The 20,669-nt window shown below is 37.1% G+C and overlaps 5 protein-coding genes across 5 annotated transcripts; 3 read left to right on the top strand and 2 right to left on the bottom strand.

Moving 5' to 3' along the window:
- Window positions 1-408: 408 nt before the first annotated feature.
- Window positions 409-10,589, top strand: L(2)34fc (lethal (2) 34Fc). The gene is made up of 4 exons (XM_064062245.1): window positions 409-541; window positions 9,881-10,199; window positions 10,250-10,338; window positions 10,395-10,589. Exons 2-4 carry the CDS (start codon window positions 9,882-9,884, stop codon window positions 10,462-10,464), a joined length of 477 nt encoding a protein of 158 aa, XP_063918315.1. The 5' UTR covers window positions 409-541; window position 9,881; the 3' UTR covers window positions 10,465-10,589.
- Window positions 2,242-4,925, top strand: LOC135133663 (kinesin-like protein KIF23). Its single transcript, XM_064062129.1, has 2 exons — window positions 2,242-4,464; window positions 4,518-4,925. Exons 1-2 carry the CDS (start codon window positions 2,395-2,397, stop codon window positions 4,800-4,802), a joined length of 2,355 nt encoding a protein of 784 aa, XP_063918199.1. The 5' UTR covers window positions 2,242-2,394; the 3' UTR covers window positions 4,803-4,925.
- On the bottom strand, window positions 10,585-12,177 carry LOC135133752 (transcription elongation factor S-II). Its single transcript, XM_064062244.1, has 3 exons — window positions 12,002-12,177; window positions 11,429-11,816; window positions 10,585-11,131 (listed from the first exon to the last, which is right to left on the bottom strand). Exons 1-3 carry the CDS (start codon window positions 12,068-12,070, stop codon window positions 10,707-10,709), a joined length of 882 nt encoding a protein of 293 aa, XP_063918314.1. The 5' UTR covers window positions 12,071-12,177; the 3' UTR covers window positions 10,585-10,706.
- A 30-nt stretch (window positions 12,178-12,207) lies between these two features.
- Window positions 12,208-14,664, top strand: LOC135133749 (aspartate--tRNA ligase, mitochondrial). Its single transcript, XM_064062241.1, has 7 exons — window positions 12,208-12,411; window positions 12,463-12,747; window positions 12,794-13,162; window positions 13,242-13,598; window positions 13,646-13,954; window positions 14,002-14,214; window positions 14,268-14,664. The coding sequence occupies exons 1-7, from the start codon at window positions 12,343-12,345 to the stop codon at window positions 14,616-14,618; spliced, it is 1,953 nt and encodes a 650-aa protein (XP_063918311.1). The 5' UTR covers window positions 12,208-12,342; the 3' UTR covers window positions 14,619-14,664.
- Window positions 14,665-18,779: 4,115 nt separating this feature from the next.
- Window positions 18,780-20,662, bottom strand: LOC135133636 (WD repeat-containing protein 82). The gene is made up of 2 exons (XM_064062090.1): window positions 19,847-20,662; window positions 18,780-19,798 (listed from the first exon to the last, which is right to left on the bottom strand). Exons 1-2 carry the CDS (start codon window positions 20,393-20,395, stop codon window positions 19,397-19,399), a joined length of 951 nt encoding a protein of 316 aa, XP_063918160.1. The 5' UTR covers window positions 20,396-20,662; the 3' UTR covers window positions 18,780-19,396.
- Between the last annotated feature and the right edge of the window lie 7 nt (window positions 20,663-20,669).

Genomic DNA, 20,669 nt, shown 5'->3' on the forward strand with positions numbered 1-20,669 from the left:
GAAATTTCAATGTTAACATTTCTCACACAAACAAAATCAAGTCGAGCGTGTCATAACAGCAATTAGCAAAACCGCTGCATCATGCGGGCTTACGCCCCTTTAAACACTTCCCGAAATTCGGCCGGGATTTTCGGTCACAGGTGACTGACCCATAAACGGTCTATGATGTTCCAACACATGAAACTATTAGCGTCAGTCGTAAAAATATTTACATTTCAATAAAGCTGGAGAAGTATCGCCTTGACACGGTATCGGTAACTTCCCTTTCACAAGGAGATCCTTCATAGTATACCGAACAGGACTAGAACCACGAAAAAAAAAACATAAAAAGTGGTTTGGAAGTACCAAATATCATGTTTGAAATTCATCAAGTTGTCAAGCTTCGTTAGCGGTGCGTGCTAGCGTATACTGTGATATTTAATTTAGACATTGTAAATATCCCCCCTTCAATTAAAGTATAATTTGAAAGTAAAATGCACAGAAATAAAGAGTAGGTAGGTTAGTTCCAACTTCGGTCTAGAGAAGAGATCAAGTAGAACAGGTGAGTACCTAATAAAATTTTAAGAGGTGCGAAATTTAACTGGGGGCAACTTTGATTTATTACTCAATAAAGTCCAATTAAGTTAATTTATTGTGCATTTTTAAGTATCACACATGTCAGTGATCGATTTTTTTTTATAGAAATTATTGCGAAATCACTTGTATTAAAAAAAAGTTAATTAAAGACTACTTTTAAAACTAATTCTGATTAATTTGGCTTCAGTCTCATTTTTTTTGAGATAAATAAATAAATAAATTCTACAAAATTTTCAAAAAATTTCGTTGTATATACCTATCAGTATTCAACACGGAAATTTTTATAATCGTCTATGAATCTGAACCCTAATTTAAAATTTCTAAGTAAAAACGGGAGACCTACCTTTTCAGATTCTAGGAGCTATGGAACAGACAAAATTTTCCTCAGCTTACTCTTGACAAACAAAAAATAAAAATTTCACTACTTGCGAGATACTTTCTCCTATTTGAAGTTCTCCTGTAAAACGGATTTTTGTGAATATAACATACACAAAAAACGCACGATAATTTCAAATAAATATAAATGAAACGAAGCCAAAAATATTCTCTCGTTTTCTATCTAAAGAAATCAGCGGTGATAAAAGTGATACCGGCGGTTTCACTTTTTGATTTCACCCTGTATATGGTCAATTGGTATATCAGGTCACCCAACACCGAAACGCGAATAAAGCGGGCATTTTCTGTCCGTTTCCTGTTTCAAAAAAAATTATACCACCGAGTTTTTTTCCCAAAGAGATTGTAACGTGACCTCCAATAGTAAGAAAGTAGGAATAATATGCAAATGATTCGCGAAAAAAATAAAATTAGTATTAATATTGGTCGCCTAACTTGATAAAAAAGCATCTAATGGGAAAGTGCATTTAAAAATAAAAACAAAACTTTGTACCTAAATAAGGCAGTCATAAATTTAATTAGTCATGTGTTAGAATTGTAAATTACGTGTCGTAAATGCCCGGTTCTAAGTAAAGACTTGTGTAAAATAATCTCTGCATTAAATCATTTTTAAACACTGGAACTAGCAATAATAAATATGCCGTCTTCCCCCGATTTAATTTAAAATAATCGCGCACTTTACTAGCCGAATTTAATTGAAAAACCTTCCGTTGTTAAGCTGAACCTTGACTACTTTTAACATGCCTCGATAATAGCCTTTGATATTTATCTCCATCCTAGCGTCCCTCTAGTAAATGAGTTGATATTTTATACTACACAATGGTTCGTAATGAGTTATTATTTGCGTTGTCGTACTCTTGAAACTGATCAACGCAGGATAAGGAGCCTAGACTGTAAATAGAAGTTGACCTTAACAAACGCAAAATTATGTAGGAACTAGACATTAATTCACGCAAAAGTGATAACAATCGCGACAATTAAAATCCTTACCTTTTATGTATATTGTTAACAACAATTACTGCAATTATTAACAAAAATAATTAGCTTGGTTATGATACACTCTGTCAGAAACTTTGTTGATATGTCAAAAATCAGCGCCAACTATGTAAACCTTGAGGTGATTAATTAGTTTTTTTTTAAAAACAACCTTACTACAAGTTGAATTGATTAATTAATTCGGTTTGAAAAAAATATTCGTGTTAAAATATTAAGCACGAATTTTTATTTATTCGCTTTTTTAAGTCTACAATTGATGCAGTAACCTGCAATACCGACTAATCGTGCTGTCACTTGTCAACCGTTCAAATTCAAAAGTGCTCAAGGTGAAAAACGGTTATCACGACTCCTCAAGCATAAAATTTCAAATGCTCGTTATTCGACTCTCCACAAAGTGATTTGACTAAAATAAACCCGTACTACATCAAGATGAACCCTGTAAGTAAATTCACACCAAAGTTACGCCGGGAAAAAACCGCCTTATCAAACTCCGACCTGGCCAAGAAAAAAGATGCCGTGCAAGTTTTTTGCCGTTTGCGCCCCCTGCAAGACGACCAGGAGTCCAACTGTATCAAACTATTATCGTCTTCAGTGTTGGCTTTAACCACCCCTGCCGAATCCAAGTTAATACGTAAGGAAGTCCACTGCCAATTCAAACACATCTTCACCAACTATGCCTCCCAGAAGGAAGTTTTTGACACCGTGGCGTACCCCTTTTTGGTGGATTTGTTGCACGGTAAAAACGGACTTTTGTTCACGTATGGGGTCACCGGGTCAGGTAAGACTCACACTTTGACCGGTGACCAAAACAACCCGGGAATCATGCCGAAGTGTATTTACACCATTTTTAATACAATCGCGGATTTTCAAGCCCCAAAGTGCGTGATTAAGTCCGACCGGATGAACGGATTTGAGGTTCAGTCGCGCGAGGATGCAATGCAAGATCAGTTGTTTATACTAAGATCGGCTTCGAAAACTCCTGGCAGAAGCAACGGTAAAAAATTGAAAGATAAATCGTACTTGAACGACGGAGCGAAAATTATGGATATCAACGAAAACAACTTGTACTCAGTTTTCGTGAGTTATATTGAAATTTATAATAATACAGTTTATGATTTGTTGGATGAAAATAGTGGGAAAACGCTTCAAGGTAAAATCTTGCGAGAAGACTCTCAGAAAAATATGTACGTGAACGGGGTGGTCGAAACCGAGGTGAAATCCGCCGAAGAAGCGTTCGAGCTCTTCAATATTGGTCAAAAACGCAAGAAAATGGGCAATACTGTTTTAAATTCCGTATCTAGTCGCAGCCATTCCATTTTTAACATTAGAGTAGTCCAATTTCAACAGCTAGCTCACAACGAGGAGGGTCAGCCAGTCATCCCCGACTCGAATTTACTCAAAGTCGCTCAACTCAGTCTCGTGGATTTAGCGGGGTCTGAACGCACCAATCGCACCCAAAACACGGGACAACTGCTCAGAGAAGCCAGTCAGATTAACAATTCGTTGCTGTCGCTCCGAACCTGCTTGGAAATTTTGCGCGAAAACCAGCTAACCGGCGCCAACAGACTCGTGCCGTACAGAGACAGCCGCTTGACCCTCCTCTTCAAAAACTACTTTGAAGGTGAAGGTCGAGTGGTGATGATCGTCTGCGTCAACCCATCAGCTGAAGATTTTGAAGAAAATCTTCAAGTGATGAAGTTCGCGGAGACCACGCAAGACGTGAAAGTAGCCCGCGCTGAGCCCAAATTTACTCCACACAAGAAAAAGATTCAGAAAAAGCCAGCCACACCGTTCGCTTGCAAGAGCGGCGGGACGTTCACCCTCGGTCCGAAATTACCGGAAATTAAATTAAGTTTCAACAGTCTTGAAGAGAGTCAGGTGGCCCTTGAACGACTGCTCAACGTTCTGAAAACCCGGCGCCAGAAAATTAAGACCGCGGATGAGGAATTGGACCAGAAAGAAAACCACTTTCGCAAGAGATTGATTGAAATCTACCAGGAGAACATCCTGGGGAAGTCAGAAGTGAAAAGTATGAGGGCGCAGCTCAAGAAGGAGAAACAAAGGTGTACGAATGTTGAGTCAAAATTGGCAGACTTGGAGAGCAAAAACGGCGATCTTAATATGAAACTGAGGGACCATCAGGGGGAAATTTGCGCTCTGCGCAACACCATCGCAGAGAAGGATCTAAAAATAAATAAAAACATCTTAGAGAAGGAAAAAATCAAGCAAAAGATGGCGCTCCAGAACGAGAAAAAGGACCACGAGCTGGATGCTAAACTGAGACGACAGAGAGAGCATCTGCAGGCTGCTATGCGAGCTAAAGACAGCAAAATTCAAAAAGTGAAAGAGATTCTAGAGGGCGATTTTGCTCCTGTGGTGGTTGTGGAGACGCCTCCGGTGCAAGAATATGTCCAACCTCCAGAAACCCCAAAGCAACAAACTAGAAGACCCATTGGTACGCCAGCGTCTAGACAGCGCAGGTCACGTTCAGCCGGAGATGTAATACTAGTGTGATTTTTCAACCACATTTTCTATTATTTATTTTGTTTTAGGTGTGGCTGGAGCATAATTCAGTGAAACCTGTACCTTTGGGTACCGTGTTGCAACCGTCCATGAAAAAACGAAAGTCTGTCACTAAGCTGAGTAAAGCCAGTGATGTCACTAATCCCAAACAGAGTAAATATTGCCTGATTGCGCAAGAACAAGATGATGGGGGAGATGTTGAAACTAAAGTTTACAAGGGTGATATTGTGCCCACGTGTGGGGGTGGGGCGCAGGTCATTTTTAATGACGTGGAGAGGTTGAGGCAGGAATCACCGACAGCTGACATTAAATAGGCTTCTATACAGTTTTACATTATTATATAACGTTATTTCTTATTTGTAAGCACTATAGTTTGTACAAACTTTATTGATTTTTTATGTACTTAAAGCAAATAAATGTTTACATTTCATTTTTAAGTTTTGCAAATATTTTTGTAGTCCGGTTAACGTTACAAAATTGTGTTTAAAAAATAAGGTTTACAGCTGATTGTGATTCTAAACTTGTGTTGGCAAATCTGTTTTGTAAATGTTGGTTCCAAAATGATAGCCTAATAGTATGTACGTTTGTCAATTGTGGCATTCATAGCTAACTATATACTCGGGAGTTTTTTGATTTTTCTAGTCGTACAATATAATTAAAGCGTGCCCCTTTACAACAAATTAGAGTACGGAAATAACATCATTCTTCCTGGTATCTACTGGTCAACACAGTAGACATAGTTGGATTTGAATAAATAATAAATGAAGCAGAAGATGATAATAATTAGCAAATACTAATGCATAGCTTGGCTAAAAAAATGGAATTAAATCTGGCTATGATTTTTACTATTTTGTTGGCAAATCTTTGCCAATGTTGGTTAGAAGAGTGTTTTATTTTTTCTTTTGTTTCCGAGAGTAATACGATCATGCCCTATTTCGTGATTTTTCGACTTTTCGCAGGTTGTAGAATACGAAAATATCAGCGTTTTTCAGCTGTCTCTCTATTGATGATTTTTTAGATATAGTATACAAGGTGATTAAAAAATGGAGCACTATAACTCACTCAACAGTAAAATACGTTTTTAAGTTCATAAAATGTGAAAAATTAGCCACTGTTGTCAGATTCATTTTAAATAAGTTTTATTTTTTGTAATATTACAAAATGAAGAAATCATGAATGCAGAATTCCAAAATTATTTTGAATAATTGAAGTCCAAACTATTTCATGTACCCAAATAAATATGTTAGTGAGCAAAAAACAGTTTTATCTTTTTCAGATGTGTGATGTGATTGATGTGAATTTTTGTTAGATATAGCAGAAATTATAAAACTTTAGAATATGTGGGCTCATACTATACCGGAAAAATAGTAAAAATATTCCTTCTCACATTTTGGTGGAGTTATAATGATTTTAAAATTGGTTCTTTTGCTACGTTTAACAACTAAACAACACATTCATTATCACAATAACTAGCAATAAAACTGTTAAGTTAATATTTCTCTCGCCCATTACCATTTCAGTTAGAATGTACAGTTGGCTCCAGAAAAAAACAGGAACGGAATTTTTGTCCAATGTAAAATGTACCTGTCTCTTACTTGTCAATTTGACAAATCTGTTAAATATTTGTCACTATTTTGACACAAAATTTTTGTAATGTCATTACTCATTATTGTTCTAACCTATTTCAAAATAGTCCGGTTTAAACTAGAAAAATTCACACAGTAATCTGTCATATTAATTTGGACAGTTCCCGTTTTTTCTGGAACTAACTGTACAAAGATATGGATGTGACAATGTAAAAATTGTCAAAGTTTTCAAAACCCTACGTTTAGAATGTTCACAGTTCATTTTAGGCCCCTTGGTGTTTTATTTTCGGATAAATTTAAAAGAATCTGGTGTTTTGTTACTGGATGAACTTGAAAAAAATTTTTTTTGAGCTTTTAGTGTTTTATTTTTTTAATTCTTGAGTTCCCATGGTATATTATTTTGGGAGCCCATGGAGATTTTTTTTATAAATTACTTAAAACACTTTTGGGGACTTGGATGTTCTATTTTTGGAAAACTCTGACTTGACCTGTTTTTGAATTAATTTTGGGACCCCGTTTTTTTTTTGAAAAATTTTAAAAAATCTTGAGGTTCTAGGTATTTCTGTTTGAAAAGAATTTGAAAGTGCTTTGAAGCCTCTATTGTCTTTTTTTATAATAATTTAATTAAATTTCTTAGAGGATACGTCATTTGCTAAAATCAGTCTTATCTAAGTAGATACTAGCCCCAGCCGCCCGCCCTCTATTTTCTTAGAGTGTATCTCATTTGCCAAAATCAGTCTTATCTTAGCAGGTACTAGCCCCGCCCACCCACCCTGTCCATTCTTAGGGGGATCTCATTTGCTAAAATCAGTCTTATTTTAGCAGGTACTAACCCCACCCACCCGCCCTCTCTTTTCTTAGAGATCTCATTTGCCAAAATCAAAATCAGTTTTATCTTAGCAGGTACTCGCCCCGCACACCCGCCCTCTATTTTCTTAGCGGGTATGTCATTTGTCAAAATAGAGCTTATTTTAACAGGTACTAACCCTGCCCACCCATCACCCTCTCTTTTCTTAGAGGGTATCTCATTTACAAAAACCCAAATCAGTTTTATCTTAGCAGGTACTAACCCCGCCCACCCGCCCTCTCTTTTCTTAGAAGGTATCTCATTTGCCAAAATCACTCTTATCTTAACAAATAGTTTTATTCAAAGAATGTTAGGCACTGTCATTCTATCATTTATGACAAATCATATGTGATTCAAGCTTTACTGTCATTTTGACACTTTTCAAAAATTTGTTTCGTCAAACGATGCTTTGATATATTAATATCCGACATATATGACACTACTGTTAGTAAATTAAGGTTATCTAAATAAGGCACATTTTACAAGTTATGATTTTAGTAAACGACAACTGTCCAATATTTTTTGAATAAAACTGTACTAGCCTCGCCTACCCACCCTCTTTTTTCTTAGAGAGATTTCATTTGCCAAAATCAGTCATGATTTTAGCAAGTACTAACCCCGCCCACCCGCCCTCTCTTCTTTTAGAGGGTCCCCCTGATTTGCCAAAATCAGTTTTATCTTAGTAGGTAACCCAGCACCCGTCCTCTCTTTTCCTGGAAGGCATCTCATTTGTCAAAATCACTCGTATCTTAGCAGGTATGTAGCCCCGCCCACCCAGCCTCTCTTTTCTTAGAAGATATGTCATTTGCCAAAATCGGCCTTAATTTAGCAGGTACTAGCCCCACCCACCCGGCCTCTATTTTCTTAGCGGTATGTCATTTGCCAAAATAGATTTTTTTAATAGGTACTAACCCCGCCCACCCGCCTTCTGTTTTCATAAGGGGTAATTTCAAGTTGGATTTGCCAAATCGAAAGTGCCGTTGCTATAGACTTGCGAAATCGTAAATTCAATTTGAAATTGGCCCGTTTGACGGATCTCATTTGCCAAAATCAGTCTTATCTTAGCAGGTACTAGCCCCGCCCACCCACCCTCTCTTCTCTTAAAGGATCTCTCATTTGCCAAAATCAGCCTTATCTTGGCAGCTACTAGCCCCCCCCCACCCACCCTCTCTTTTCTTAGAAGCTATGTCATTTGCCAAAATCAGTTTTTTTCGGAATCTACATCATAAAGAATGTTTTTATTTATTTTTTTTTGACTCCCGAAACCGCCGTAAATAATGTGTACTGAAACCGCCATTTTTCATACACCCGGTATAAATAATCCAATAATTTTACTTTTTATCAATTTCTTTAATTAATATTTGTGACTTTGTTGTCAAGTTGGCGACATATTTAAAATTTTATAATGACATAGCTGATGTCAAATCGAAATTTTGGGCACCAATTCAGTGGCTGCAAGTGTTATTTGCCATGTTCTCATTGGTTTTTAGGCGCACTCATGTCAAAATTGACAACTGTGAATCGACATACTAACACTGCTGCTAATAATTCAGAATTACCAATCCAAAAATTTGGTCCAATCATTGATACCTAGTCACCCAGTACTCGCTAGTTTACGGAAAAAACTATGTTTTAACTGATTTAAATTAAAAGTGCTAAAACTGCTAAAAGTACATAACAAAAAAAAAAAAAAAACACACACAAAATACGTTCAAAACGAATCAATTTAATAATATCTCTAACCCAAGTGGTCAAATAATCTAAAAGAAAAATTAAACTTTGAAGGTTTTTGCTTTCTACATTTGGGTGTAACGATTTTTTAAATTATATTTTTTTCTTTGCTTAATAAACAGTGCTTACGTGTCGTAGCGTTAGTACGCCATTTTTGTATCATCCTGTATTTTTTAAATTATGGTGTAAATTTTAAACCTCTTATTTTAATTAAAATTTTTGGATTATACTGAGTGCTGACGGTAAAACTTAAATTTGTCGGTTCATTCCCTCTAAAAATTTCACTTTAAACATGATTTGATTTAATAAATCTACCTTCTATACGTTTATTTTATCATGAAAATAGTTTATCCAAAAAATCCGGAAATTAAATTTGATTTTGAACGAGCGACTCTGCATTTACAGCGTAATCAACAAATCCTGTTTGAGTTGGCAATTAATTAACCCATTATGGGATATTTTTCTTGCGCTATTACCCACCCTGCGCCAAATACTTGCGCGATGTCACTTTTGAGTTTTAAACGTTCAGAAAAGTTAGGTTATGACATTTTAGCAAAAATCAATAAAAAATTTTGACAACAGCAAACAAGGAGGGAGGTGACGGTTCTGCCAATTTCAAGCAAAATTTGCTTATGCCAACACAAACAGGAATTATTGACCACGTTTTACGTTAATTTGTCATTTATTTTATTCAAATGTACAGCGTTACTTAAAAAAGTTAAATCAAAATTTACGATTTATCTAAGAAACTATACAACGAACTTCCTATTCTACCAACGATACGGAACTGTCTACCCACAAAAAGTCTGTTATTCACGTTACACTCACTGTTCTTCTGATGCCAATCACTCTCGCTGTGGAGGCACCGTTTTTGTTTCTAAATAATAATAAAAAATGTCTTATTCACCCTTATTCTTAACTTTGAGCATACAGGTTATGGTAAGAAAGTTTAAATTGTAGGATAAAATTTTATGATTTGTCTTACAAAGTAGATGGCGAATTCTTCTGAAATCTTGAGACCTCACTAGATCGTATGAATAAACTTTGGTACATGATTTTACATCAACTAAAAAAAAAAAAACAAAAAACACAGAAATATACAGAATACAGCGAAAGCAGTCTGACATTATGGCGATTTTTTTCAAAATTCTTACCTTGATTAGGCTAGGACCTAACCCCAATTTGGCTCATGAATAAAAAAATGATTAACTGTATTTTCCTTTTTAAGAATGTTGAAAATCGCCTTGGTCGTCGTTTCCGCCCTCGTGGCCACCTCCTGGGGCTACTCCGCCGGAGCCCCCGAATCCGTCTGTGATGATATGACCCCAAAACACCCCGTGGACCCCCAGAAGCCCCCCCTCCCCTACACAATCGCAGTGAGCAAGAAAGAGGCCAAAGCCGGCGAAGTCGTCGAGATCACGATCGGCGGCAAGCCCTTCAAAGGGTTCTTGCTGCAAGTCAGGAACGGCGACAAAGCCGTCGGAAGCTTCGACATCGCCGACACCGACAAGTACGCGAAAGCCATCAACTGCCACGGCACCGCTGGAGTAAGTGATCAATAATTAAAATGAGTTTTTCGCTTAATACTTTTATTTAGAGCGCTGCCACACATAAAAATGCTGTTGACAAGAACAATCTCGTTTTGAAATGGAAAGCTCCAGAAGGTTCAGGGAATTATCAAATTTTGTAAGTAAATCTGAGCAGGTGTTCTGTTATAATATCTGTGTGTATGTGTGTTTCAGCGTGACTGTAGCTGAAGATGGTGGAACCTTCTGGGCGGCTCAGCCAAGCCAAAAAATCAAAATCAATTAGTTTAGGTTCTATACAATAACCAGATGTAGTTAACATTGTAATTAGCGTCCCTTTTTTAACAATAGTATTTTATTAACAACTGTGTCTGTGAGTGTAGTTTAACAATAAAACCTACTTGGATAAAATTAAGACTTTATTAATGACGCAGTGGGCCTACAGGTATGAACTGAACAAAATCAATACTCGTTTGTCCACACAATAGTGAAACCTTCCACAATTTAAGTAAACTAAAAAAAAACAACTCAACAGAACTTCCACCTGTTACCACACTCATTACACAGAACGAACGTTGTCATAGGTTCATCAGCCGACCTTGTTTGAACCTGGTTATATGTACAATTCCTCTTCTTACACTTACCGCACTTCAATAGATCCGTCTTGGTACCTTGCACGGTGGCTAGTTGTGCATCGTTAATAGCCTCTTTCGTAAACTTCTCCCTCAACTGTTTGATTTCGTCGTTGGCCATTTCTTCAGCGGTCATGACTGCCAATCTAGCCGCTGAGATTGCGCCAATCCTGAAATTGGTCCGCAGGTTGGGATTTTTCACGTCTTTGAGGTTAGCTATGCGGGAACGAATCCGATTTTTATACCGCATATCTGTGTTTTTGAATTCTTGAAATATCGCTTCTTCGAGCTCTTCAGCGAGGTCCTCCGGCGTTGCACATCCTGAAAACGATTCAAAGTGAGTGACAGTGTGACAACCAATAGAAAGTGGCGATTAAATCAAGTGATCGTGAAAGCTGTTCCTATTGGTTATCGACGAATTAAATAACCAATGAAAAAATTTTAGCAATTTTTTCCAAATGTCAAACAAAAAATTGTCATTTTTTATGCAGTTATTTGTTCGTTTTAAAATTATGAATGCCGTCTTGTTGGGTATAAATACAATGTGGCAAAAAGTTGTTTCCTTTGATGTTCCGTAATGGACTGACCCCTGTCACGCACTACCAATTTAATATGTACCTTCAAAGTCGTCGTTGTCTGATTTGATAGCCGCCGCCAGCATTTCCCTGCACTTGAGTCTGACGGCGTCTGTTGTGTTTGAACTGGCTGGAGGGAATTGACTCGGTAGCTTTCGATCCCTGTCTCGATCCTTCTCCTCACGGCTGCTCCTATCCTCTCTGTCTTTTTTCGGTTTCGACGAGCCACTGCTTGTTTCTTTGACGTTGGAACCCGAGAGGAATTTCTTCCAGTTTTTGATGAGGGTTTTCGACAGGCTGATAACCTCGTCGTCTTTACTGGACTTCCTGAGCGCGTTTACTGTCATTCCAATGCGCGTTTTTGTGAGCACTTCCAAGTTTATGTTTAACGTTTGTAACTGTTTTAGTAAATCGAGCGCTTGCTCTTGACCCTACAACAACAAAATTTGAATTTCCCTCCACTTTCAGTCATGAGGTGGGTTTGATCCAAACAAAAATAGATACGACCAGTTTTGCAAAACACACCCAAAAATGAGCCGGTCTTTGGTAGGTGACTCGCGACGGTTGGATTTGCAGGGGATTTTCTAGTGTGATTTACAAAACTGGAAAAACGTACACTTCCGTCTTCCGAAGTCATTTTATTTAGTTTCTTCTGGATTCGCAAAACTTCCTCTTCTATGTTCATTTTCGTGCGGTGAATTTGCGACCACAATGAATAAATAACGTGCAAAAGTCCTGATTTTAAGGAACCCACAACAACGCTTCCCTCTTGCAAGCTTTACGTGGATTGAAAACTGGGGTGGGGGAGGGACTACAATGACCAACGAACTTTCGAGTGCGCGTGCGCACGAGCATGCGCACAAACAACAAATTGACAGCTGTCAACTTCAACCCGTCATCGATTCGGAAAATTCAAAAACCGAACATGAGTAGATACAAGACCCTAAATAGGTGAAAATGTACAGAATTGTGAGAACCGTGGCAAGGATGAAGTTGAGTTTCCCCAAAAAATTTCCACCCTCTCAAGTATGACACATCACAATTTTTTTTTTTTGTTAAATCATGATGGAATTTCAGCTGAACCCTAAACGCTTTCTGGGGGCACACTTATGTCTGAAGCGCCACGTATCCACCTACAAACCCGAAAACGTCTACCTAGTGGACGAAGACGACACCTCAGGTAGCGACATAAGCAATAACGTAAATAAATACACGCAACGAACGCACACTTGTGGTGACCTAAGAAGCGACAATGTAGGGGAAAGGGTGGTCTTATGCGGCTGGTTGGAGTTTCAAAGAATGAACAAATTCGTCGTCTTGAGGGACAGCTATGGCGTTACTCAACTCATTATCTCGGAAAAAGTAATTAATTTAATACACACAACCAAAGTTATTGGTAGAGTTGCAGGACTCGAAAACGCAAAAACTGCTGCAATCTTTGCCCCTTGAAACTATCATTCAGGTGAAAGGCACCGTCCTATCGCGCCCTGATGGCATGAAAAACAAAAGTCAGCTCACAGGCGACGTGGAAGTCCATGTGGAAGAATTCACAGTTCTTAATAAGTCAAAAGACAATCTCCCTTTCAATATTAGAGAGTTCCAGAAAGCCAAGGAGGCTCTACGTATGCAATACCGTTATTTAGACCTGCGCTTTCCTTTAATGCAACGCAATTTAAGAGTGCGCTCTGAAATGTTGATGAAAATGCGCCAGTTTCTTGTTAATTATGGCGGGTTTGTGGATGTTGAAACCCCCACGTTGTTTAAAGCCACACCTGGTGTAAGTATATTCGCGTACGCAAAATTTAAAAAAGACTTTCGAGTTTAGTGAAGAGGGCGCCACTAGTGGTGTGTTTCAGGGCGCGCAAGAATTCTTAGTTCCGACGCGATTTCCGGGCCAATTTTACTCGTTAGTTCAGAGCCCGCAGCAATTTAAGCAGATGCTGATGGCCGGAGCGATCGACAGGTATTTCCAAATAGCTAGATGTTATAGGGACGAGGGGGCCAGGCCCGACCGCCAGCCCGAGTTCACCCAACTAGATATAGAAATGTCTTTCACTAACTTAGACGGCATTTTGCTTCTTGTAGAGGAGTTGTTAGGGTATTCATGGCCGCGATTTTTAGAACCTTTGCCAAAAAAATTCCCAAGACTCACATTTCATGACGCGATGGAGTTGTACGGGTCTGACCAACCAGATGTGAGGTTTGATTTCAAGGTACAAGTGTCAAATTTCGAAATTTGTTACTAATAAAGGTGTTGTAGTTGCAAAATTGCACCGAAATTGTCAAACTGAACAACAAGTTGGTTAATTGTGACGATTTTGGTGCTTATTGTGTAGTGTTTCCTAAAGAGTATGCAAACTTGGATAAACCAATCAAAGAGCACCTAAGTGAAGGTAGCAAACAGTTCCCTTTGGTTAAATTCGTCCAAACCAAAGTAACAACGCCCAAAGAATTCGTGTCAAAAATATCAAAATTGTTAACTGAACCCGTAGCAGCGAAACTAACTGGACACATTAATTTAAGCGACGATTCTATCGTATTTTTAGCATATGGCAATAAAACCCAGGCCGTAAGTAGCTCGAACTGCTACAACTATCATTGAAAACGCGATTTTAGCAAAAATTAATGGGTAAAGTCCGGGTTGACTATGTAGATTACCTAGAAAAACTGAGTGTAACCATCCGAAAAAAAGGAATGCACTTGCTTTGGGTCGTTGACATGCCTTTATTTGAACCCAGTGATGTACCAAATGGCCTTAAATCCGCTCATCATCTTTTTACAGCGCCGAATGCCGCCGATGTTCATTTGCTAGAGTCAGCACCGTTGCAGGTTAGTCAATGTTTCGCTTGTGAGTGGAGATATCCACAACTCGTAATTTTCAGGTCAGGTCCTTATCGTTCGATCTGGTTCTCAACGGCAATGAAGTGGGTGGTGGTTCCGTCCGTATTCACGATCCAAATCTCCAGGAGAAAGTTTTTGATATGTTGGGGATTGATAAGAGTAGTATGCAGCATATTATAGATATGCTGTCGTCGGGGTGTCCGCCCCATGGCGGTATCGCCCTGGGGCTTGACCGGTTGTTGTCGAAAATTATGGGGACGGCGAGCATCCGTGATGTTATCGCTTTCCCCAAAACTTTTGAAGGTCGAGATCCGCTGAGTGGAGCGCCTTCGCCTGTGTCAGAGGAAGATCAAAAGCTTTACAATATTAAGAGTATTTTCCCTGTTAAGTGAAAAGTATTACTTTTATATTTTTAATATAAAGAGCGCTTTTAGTTTGCTTGGTTTATCTTTTCTGACCACTTATATGCGCATGAAAGAGCACTTCGTTGTTGAACAAGAATAAATAAGACCTATTAAACAGATGGGGAAAACTAACCTCAAAAGTCAAAAACATGTTCCCTTATTATTATTAAATAATTTGCCTCTAATACCCTTAAAAGACACCATAAGCAGTTTACATAAACGTGTTTGCTTCTGAGGATGATTTTTTAATTAGTTATATACCAAATATTTTATATTAACAACTGTAGTCAAATGTTTTGAAAATTTGCAGAAGAATCTTGTAGCTCTACTGTATTATTATTTTATTATAGATTGTTACCAAAAAAGGTAATATTGATAGAATGAACGGCAGTTTGACATTATCAGATTTTATCAGATTCTCCTAGATTCTATTAGATTGTTTCAGATACTTTCGAATTCTCCTAAGTTCCATCAAATTCTCTCAGATTCTCCCAAATTCTATCAGATTTTATCACATTCTTTCAGATACTTTAAGATTCTCTCAGATTTTCCCAAATTCTATCAGATTCTTTATAAGATTCTTTCATTATTTTCTATCAAATTCTATTAGATTTTATCACATTGAATCAGATTATTTCAGGTTCTCTCAAATTCTATCAGATTTTTTAAGATTCTATCAAAGTCTTTCAGATTCTTCCAAATTCTATCAGATTGTTTCAGATACTTTCGGATTCTCCTAGGTTTCATCAGATTCTCCCAAATTCTGTCAGATTTTATCAGATTCTTTCAGATTATTTCAGATTCTCTCAAATTCTATCAGATTTTTTAAGATTCTATCAAACTCATTCAGGTTCTTTCAGATTCTCCTAGATTCTATCAGATTGTTTCAGATACTTTCGGATTCTCCTAAGTTCCATCAAATTCTATCAGATTCTCCCAGATTCTTTCAGATTATTTCAGATTCTCTCAAATTCTATCAGCTTTTTTAAGATTTTATCAAATTCATTCAGATTCTTTGAGATTCTTTCAGTTTCTATCAGATTCTGCCACATTTTATCAGATTCTTTCAGATGCTCTCAGACTCTAGCAGATTCATTCAGATTCTTTCAATTTTTTATCAGACTCTATGAAATTCTATCAAATTCATTCAGCTGTTTCAGATGCTTTCCGATTTTCTCAGATTCTACCAGATTGTTTCAGATACTTTCAGATTCTCTCAAAATCTCTTAGATTTTCCCAAATTCTATGAGACTTTATCAGATTCATTAAGATTCTTTGAGTTTTTATCAGATTCTCTCATATTTTACCAGATTTAGGTAGGTAATCGGATTGTTTCAGATACTTTCAGATTACTTCAGATTCTCTCAAAATCTCTTAGATTTTCCCAAATTCTATCAGATTCTTTCAAATTTCATAAAATTCTTTCAAATTACATGAAATTCCTTCAAATTGTTTCAGATTCCTTCATATTCTTTCAGATTCTCATGTATTCTCTCAGATTCTATCGGATTTTCTTAGATTCTGTCGGATTCTTTCATAACTTTCAGAATCTCTCAGATACTATCAAATTCTACCAGATTCTTTCAAATTCTATTTTTTCAGTTATTTCAGACTTTATAGATTTTCTCAAATTGCATCACATTCCTTCAAATTTCAGATTCCTTCATATTCTATCAAATTCTACCAAAATCTTTTTGATTCTTTCCATTTCTATGATTTCTAGTTCTTTCAAATTTCTGTTCTTTCCAATTCTTTCAGATTATCTCGGATTCTCGTGGATTATCTGGTTGTATCAGATTCGTTCAGATTCTCCCAAATTATATCATTCTTTCAGATTCATTAAGATTCTTTCAGTTTCTCTCAAAATCTCCTAGATTTTCCCAAATTCTATCAGATACTTTAAGATTCTTTCAGTTTCTATCAGATTATATCAAATTTTATCATATTCTTTCAGATTCTATCAGATTCATTAAGATTCTTTCAGTTTCTATCAGATTCTCTCATATTCTATCAGATTTAGGTAATCAGGTTGTACCAGATTGTTTCAGATACTTTCAGATTCTCTCAAAATCTCTTCGATTTTCCCAAAATCTGTCAAATTTTTTCAGATTCTTACAGTTACTATCAGATTCTTTCAAATTTTATTCTTTTCAGTTGTTTGAGATCCTTTTAGACTCTCTCAGATTCTTTCAAATTCTATTTATTTTCAATTCTTTCAGATTATTTTATTCTTCAAATTACATCAAATTCTGTCGAATTCTTTCAAATTTTTTCACAGCTTTCAGAATTTCTGATACTACCAGATTCTTTCAAATTCATTTTTTTTCAGTTATTTCAGATTTTGTGGGTTTTTTTCAAATTACATCAAATTCCTTCAAATTGTTTCAGATTTCTTCAGATTCTCGCAGATTCTCTAAGGTTCGTCCATATTCTTTCAAATTGTGTAAATTCTTTCCAATTTTTCAGATTCCTTTATGTTCTCTCTTTTTAGATTGTTGCAAATTACATTAAACTACTGTTTCAGATTCCTCACATTCTTTCAGATTATCTCGGATTGTCGTGGATTCTCTGATTCTATCAGAATCTTTCAGCTACTTTCACATTCTTTCAAATTCATTCAGATTCTCCCAAATTCTATCAAATTCTTTAAGATTCGTTCAGTTTTTATCAGATTTTATTAGATTCTTTCAGATTCTTGCAGTTTCTATCAGATTCAGTGAGATTCTATTAGATTCTATCAGATTCTTTCAGATTGTTTTAAATTCTATTCTTTCCATTTTTCAGATTTTTTTAGATTCTTCCAGATTACATCAAACTCCTTTGAACTGGACTCTTCGATTTTTCGGATTCTTCCAGATCTTTCACATTCTGTCAGATTCCATCAAATTATGTCAGATTCTATGAGATTCTTTCAAATTCTGTTCTTTCCAAGTCCTTCAGGTTTTTTAAATTTTTTCAAGTTACATCAAATTCCTTTCAGTTTCTCTCACATTCTTTCAGATTCTCTCGAATTTTCTCAGATTCTAATGGGTTCTTTCGGATACTTTCAGATCTTTCATATTTTTTCAGATTCTTTCAGTCTGTCAGATTCTTTCAAATTCTATTCTTTCCAATTCTTTCAAATTACATCAAACTTCTTTAAACTGTTTTAGATTCCTTCAGATTCTATCAAAATAATCTTTTAAATTCTTTCCATTTCTATTACTTCCAATTCTTTTAAATTCTATTCTTTCCAATTTTTCAGATTCTTTTAGATTACTGCAAATCGCATCAAATTATTTCATATTGTTTCAGATTCCTTCATATTTTTTCGGATTCTCTCGGATTTTCTCAGATTCTTTCAGATTTTTTTGATTTTTTCAAATTACATACTCGAAATTGTTTCAGATTCCTTCACATTCTTCTTCTCGGGGGCCCCAAATGTATTTTTTTAAGAATGTGAAATCTTCTCGGGGATCCCAAATGTCTTTTTTTTATGTGAAACCTTCCCTGGGATCCTAACTACCTTTTTTAAAAATGCAAAACCTTTTTGGGGGCCCCAAATGTATTTTTTTAAGAATATGAACCCTTCTTGGGGTCCCATGGGTCGTTTTTTTTAAATGTAAAATCTTCTCGGGGGTCCCAAATGTTTTCTTTTTTATCTTAAACCTTCCCTGGGGTCCCAACTGTTATTTTTAAAAATGTAAAACTTTCTCGCGGGCGCCAAATATCTTTTTTTATGTGAAACGGGATCTGGGGTCCCAACTATCTTTTTTGAAAGTGTAAAACCTCGAGGGCGCTACATTTTATATTTTTTCAGAGAAGCAGTAAATATTTGTTGGACTGTACTTCAGAAGCGAGGGAAGTTCGATCGAAATAACTTCCGACCAATTTTTTTTAATGTGAAATAACCTTTGGAACCCTTGGTATTTTATTTTAGAAACAATAGTCTGAAAGAATCTTGCATTATTGATTGTCACCAAAAAAGGTAAAATTGACAGAATGAACGGCAGTTTGAGATTGACTGTTGGCTGACGCAAGCGCATTAATACTGATATGTAAATTGCGGTTCTGGTGGACCTTTGGTAACAGAAACAAAATTTCGGGGGCTGTTTGCGAACAAACAGAGGTAGTGTCGGCTACGAGTGTCATTCCTGAAATAAAATTCGATTTGATTGTTAGGTTTTAATAATTAGAGAGGTGTAAGAACACAGTTTTCATTCATTAATATAAAATAAAATCTATGTGTGCACATCAGTCTGGAAATGTATTATTATTAAAAAAGAGCCTAGTCTATCACAAAAACAAATACTGATAGCTTGAAATGTATTAGAAACAAGACCCTTATTACATGAATTGAAACGACTATGATTAAAAACACGATTTAATGTTAATTTCTACAATTATTATCACATTTACCACCAATTCTTTAAAACCGACTTGACAAGCCCTTGTTGAAAAAAATGCAGAGTTTTATTATAAAAATAATTTATATAAATTTATAAACGATACATAAAAACCTATAGAGGGAACAAATTATTTACAAACGTACTTGATTCGCCCCAAAAGAACACACAGGTACACAAATTCAATGTTTTAAAAAATTCGTTTTAGGTCCTACTGCAAAAATTTAAGACTTACACTACATTACATCTTAGTTCCGAATTGTCGAAAAATCACACTAAAACTGGAAGGGAGCTAAAATGCAATGATCCCCGCATTCGCACAATGGACGGTCTTAAACTTTTTCAGTTTCACTGAGGGTTTGACGAACGCAAAATGACTGTTTACGTATCCTCGAGACTCGGAAGCCAAAATGCCATGTTTGTGCAGGCCGACGCCAGCATCATGTACTTGGGATTAAACTGGACGCACTGAACCGGGCCCGGGTGATCGGCATTCAAAACGCAAACTTTGTAACCCGTGTCGGCGTTCCACACGTGGACGCGACCGTCGGTCGACCCGCTGAAAATGAACTGCGAATCGGGGCTGAAAGACGCCTCGATGGGGATACCCTTGTTGTTGAGGTGGCCCGTGAAGGTTTGCAATGGGGTACCGTGGAAAGCGTCAATTAATCTAATTATTGAACCATTTGTACTTATGAGGATAGTTTTACCATCGCGCGAAAACTTCAACCCTGTCCAGTCGCATTCCTTCTCCTGGGTCAGCTTGAAGGTGACAAAGGGACCCTGAAAATAATTAATAAAAAAATGATTTTTACTGGGTGTTATTATTACCTTATCGAATGAGCGCAAGTCGTACAATTTGATGCTCTCCGAGTTGACCCCCGCCGCGAAGATGAGCCCCTCGGGGTCGTACGCCGCCACGGGTCTCCCAGACAGATGCATCAACCCCTGACAGTTCGGGGACCTTAGGTCCCACAGTCTCAACGTTTTGTCCAAGGAACCTGATAGGAACGTGTCTTCAACTGGCGACAGACACAAGGACACGACTTTTTTCGTGTGTCCCGGGAAGTAACGGATGTACTTGTTATCGTGTAGGGATAGGTATCGGATGGTGTCATCCACTTTGGTTGAACTATGTATGGCTGTGTTTTTTGCGTGTGTGAAATGTATGAGGTCAACACCATATTTTTTACTGTTCACAGTCCTGACTTGTGTGCCCTTCTCGCAATCGTAGATTACGATCTGGTCGTCTTCACTGCATGATATTAGCGTCTCGCCGCTCGGGGAAAAGTCAATACTGTTAATTTTGTCCGTATTTTCACGGAACACTTTCGCTACGCGAAAACTCCTAACTACTTGGTCTACCAGTTTCATCTTCATCTGAGAGGCCGTTTTTGGGTCGTTTCCTGGCAATTAGTTGATAAATTTAAGGGAAAACGTAAACTGTTTCCCAACCCAAACAAAGAATATGGCGGAAGAAGGTTGGCAACCAGCCGCATCCGGTCACTTCGCAACGTGTACGGCGAGAGAGGGGCACCACGTAAACACGACGATCGAGAAAAATACACTTTTTTTGTGGACGAAAGAACAAGAGCTCAGTTTATTTATTTGCGACATTATCGTGAAATATATACGTATTAGTTGCTGATTTGAC

This window comes from Zophobas morio, unplaced genomic scaffold (genome assembly GCF_036711695.1).
Source record: "Zophobas morio isolate AGI-343-1 ecotype UQ-CSIRO unplaced genomic scaffold, CSIRO_AGI_Zmor_V1 ptg000022l, whole genome shotgun sequence".
In the NCBI taxonomy this organism is placed as follows: Eukaryota; Metazoa; Arthropoda; class Insecta; order Coleoptera; family Tenebrionidae; genus Zophobas; species Zophobas morio.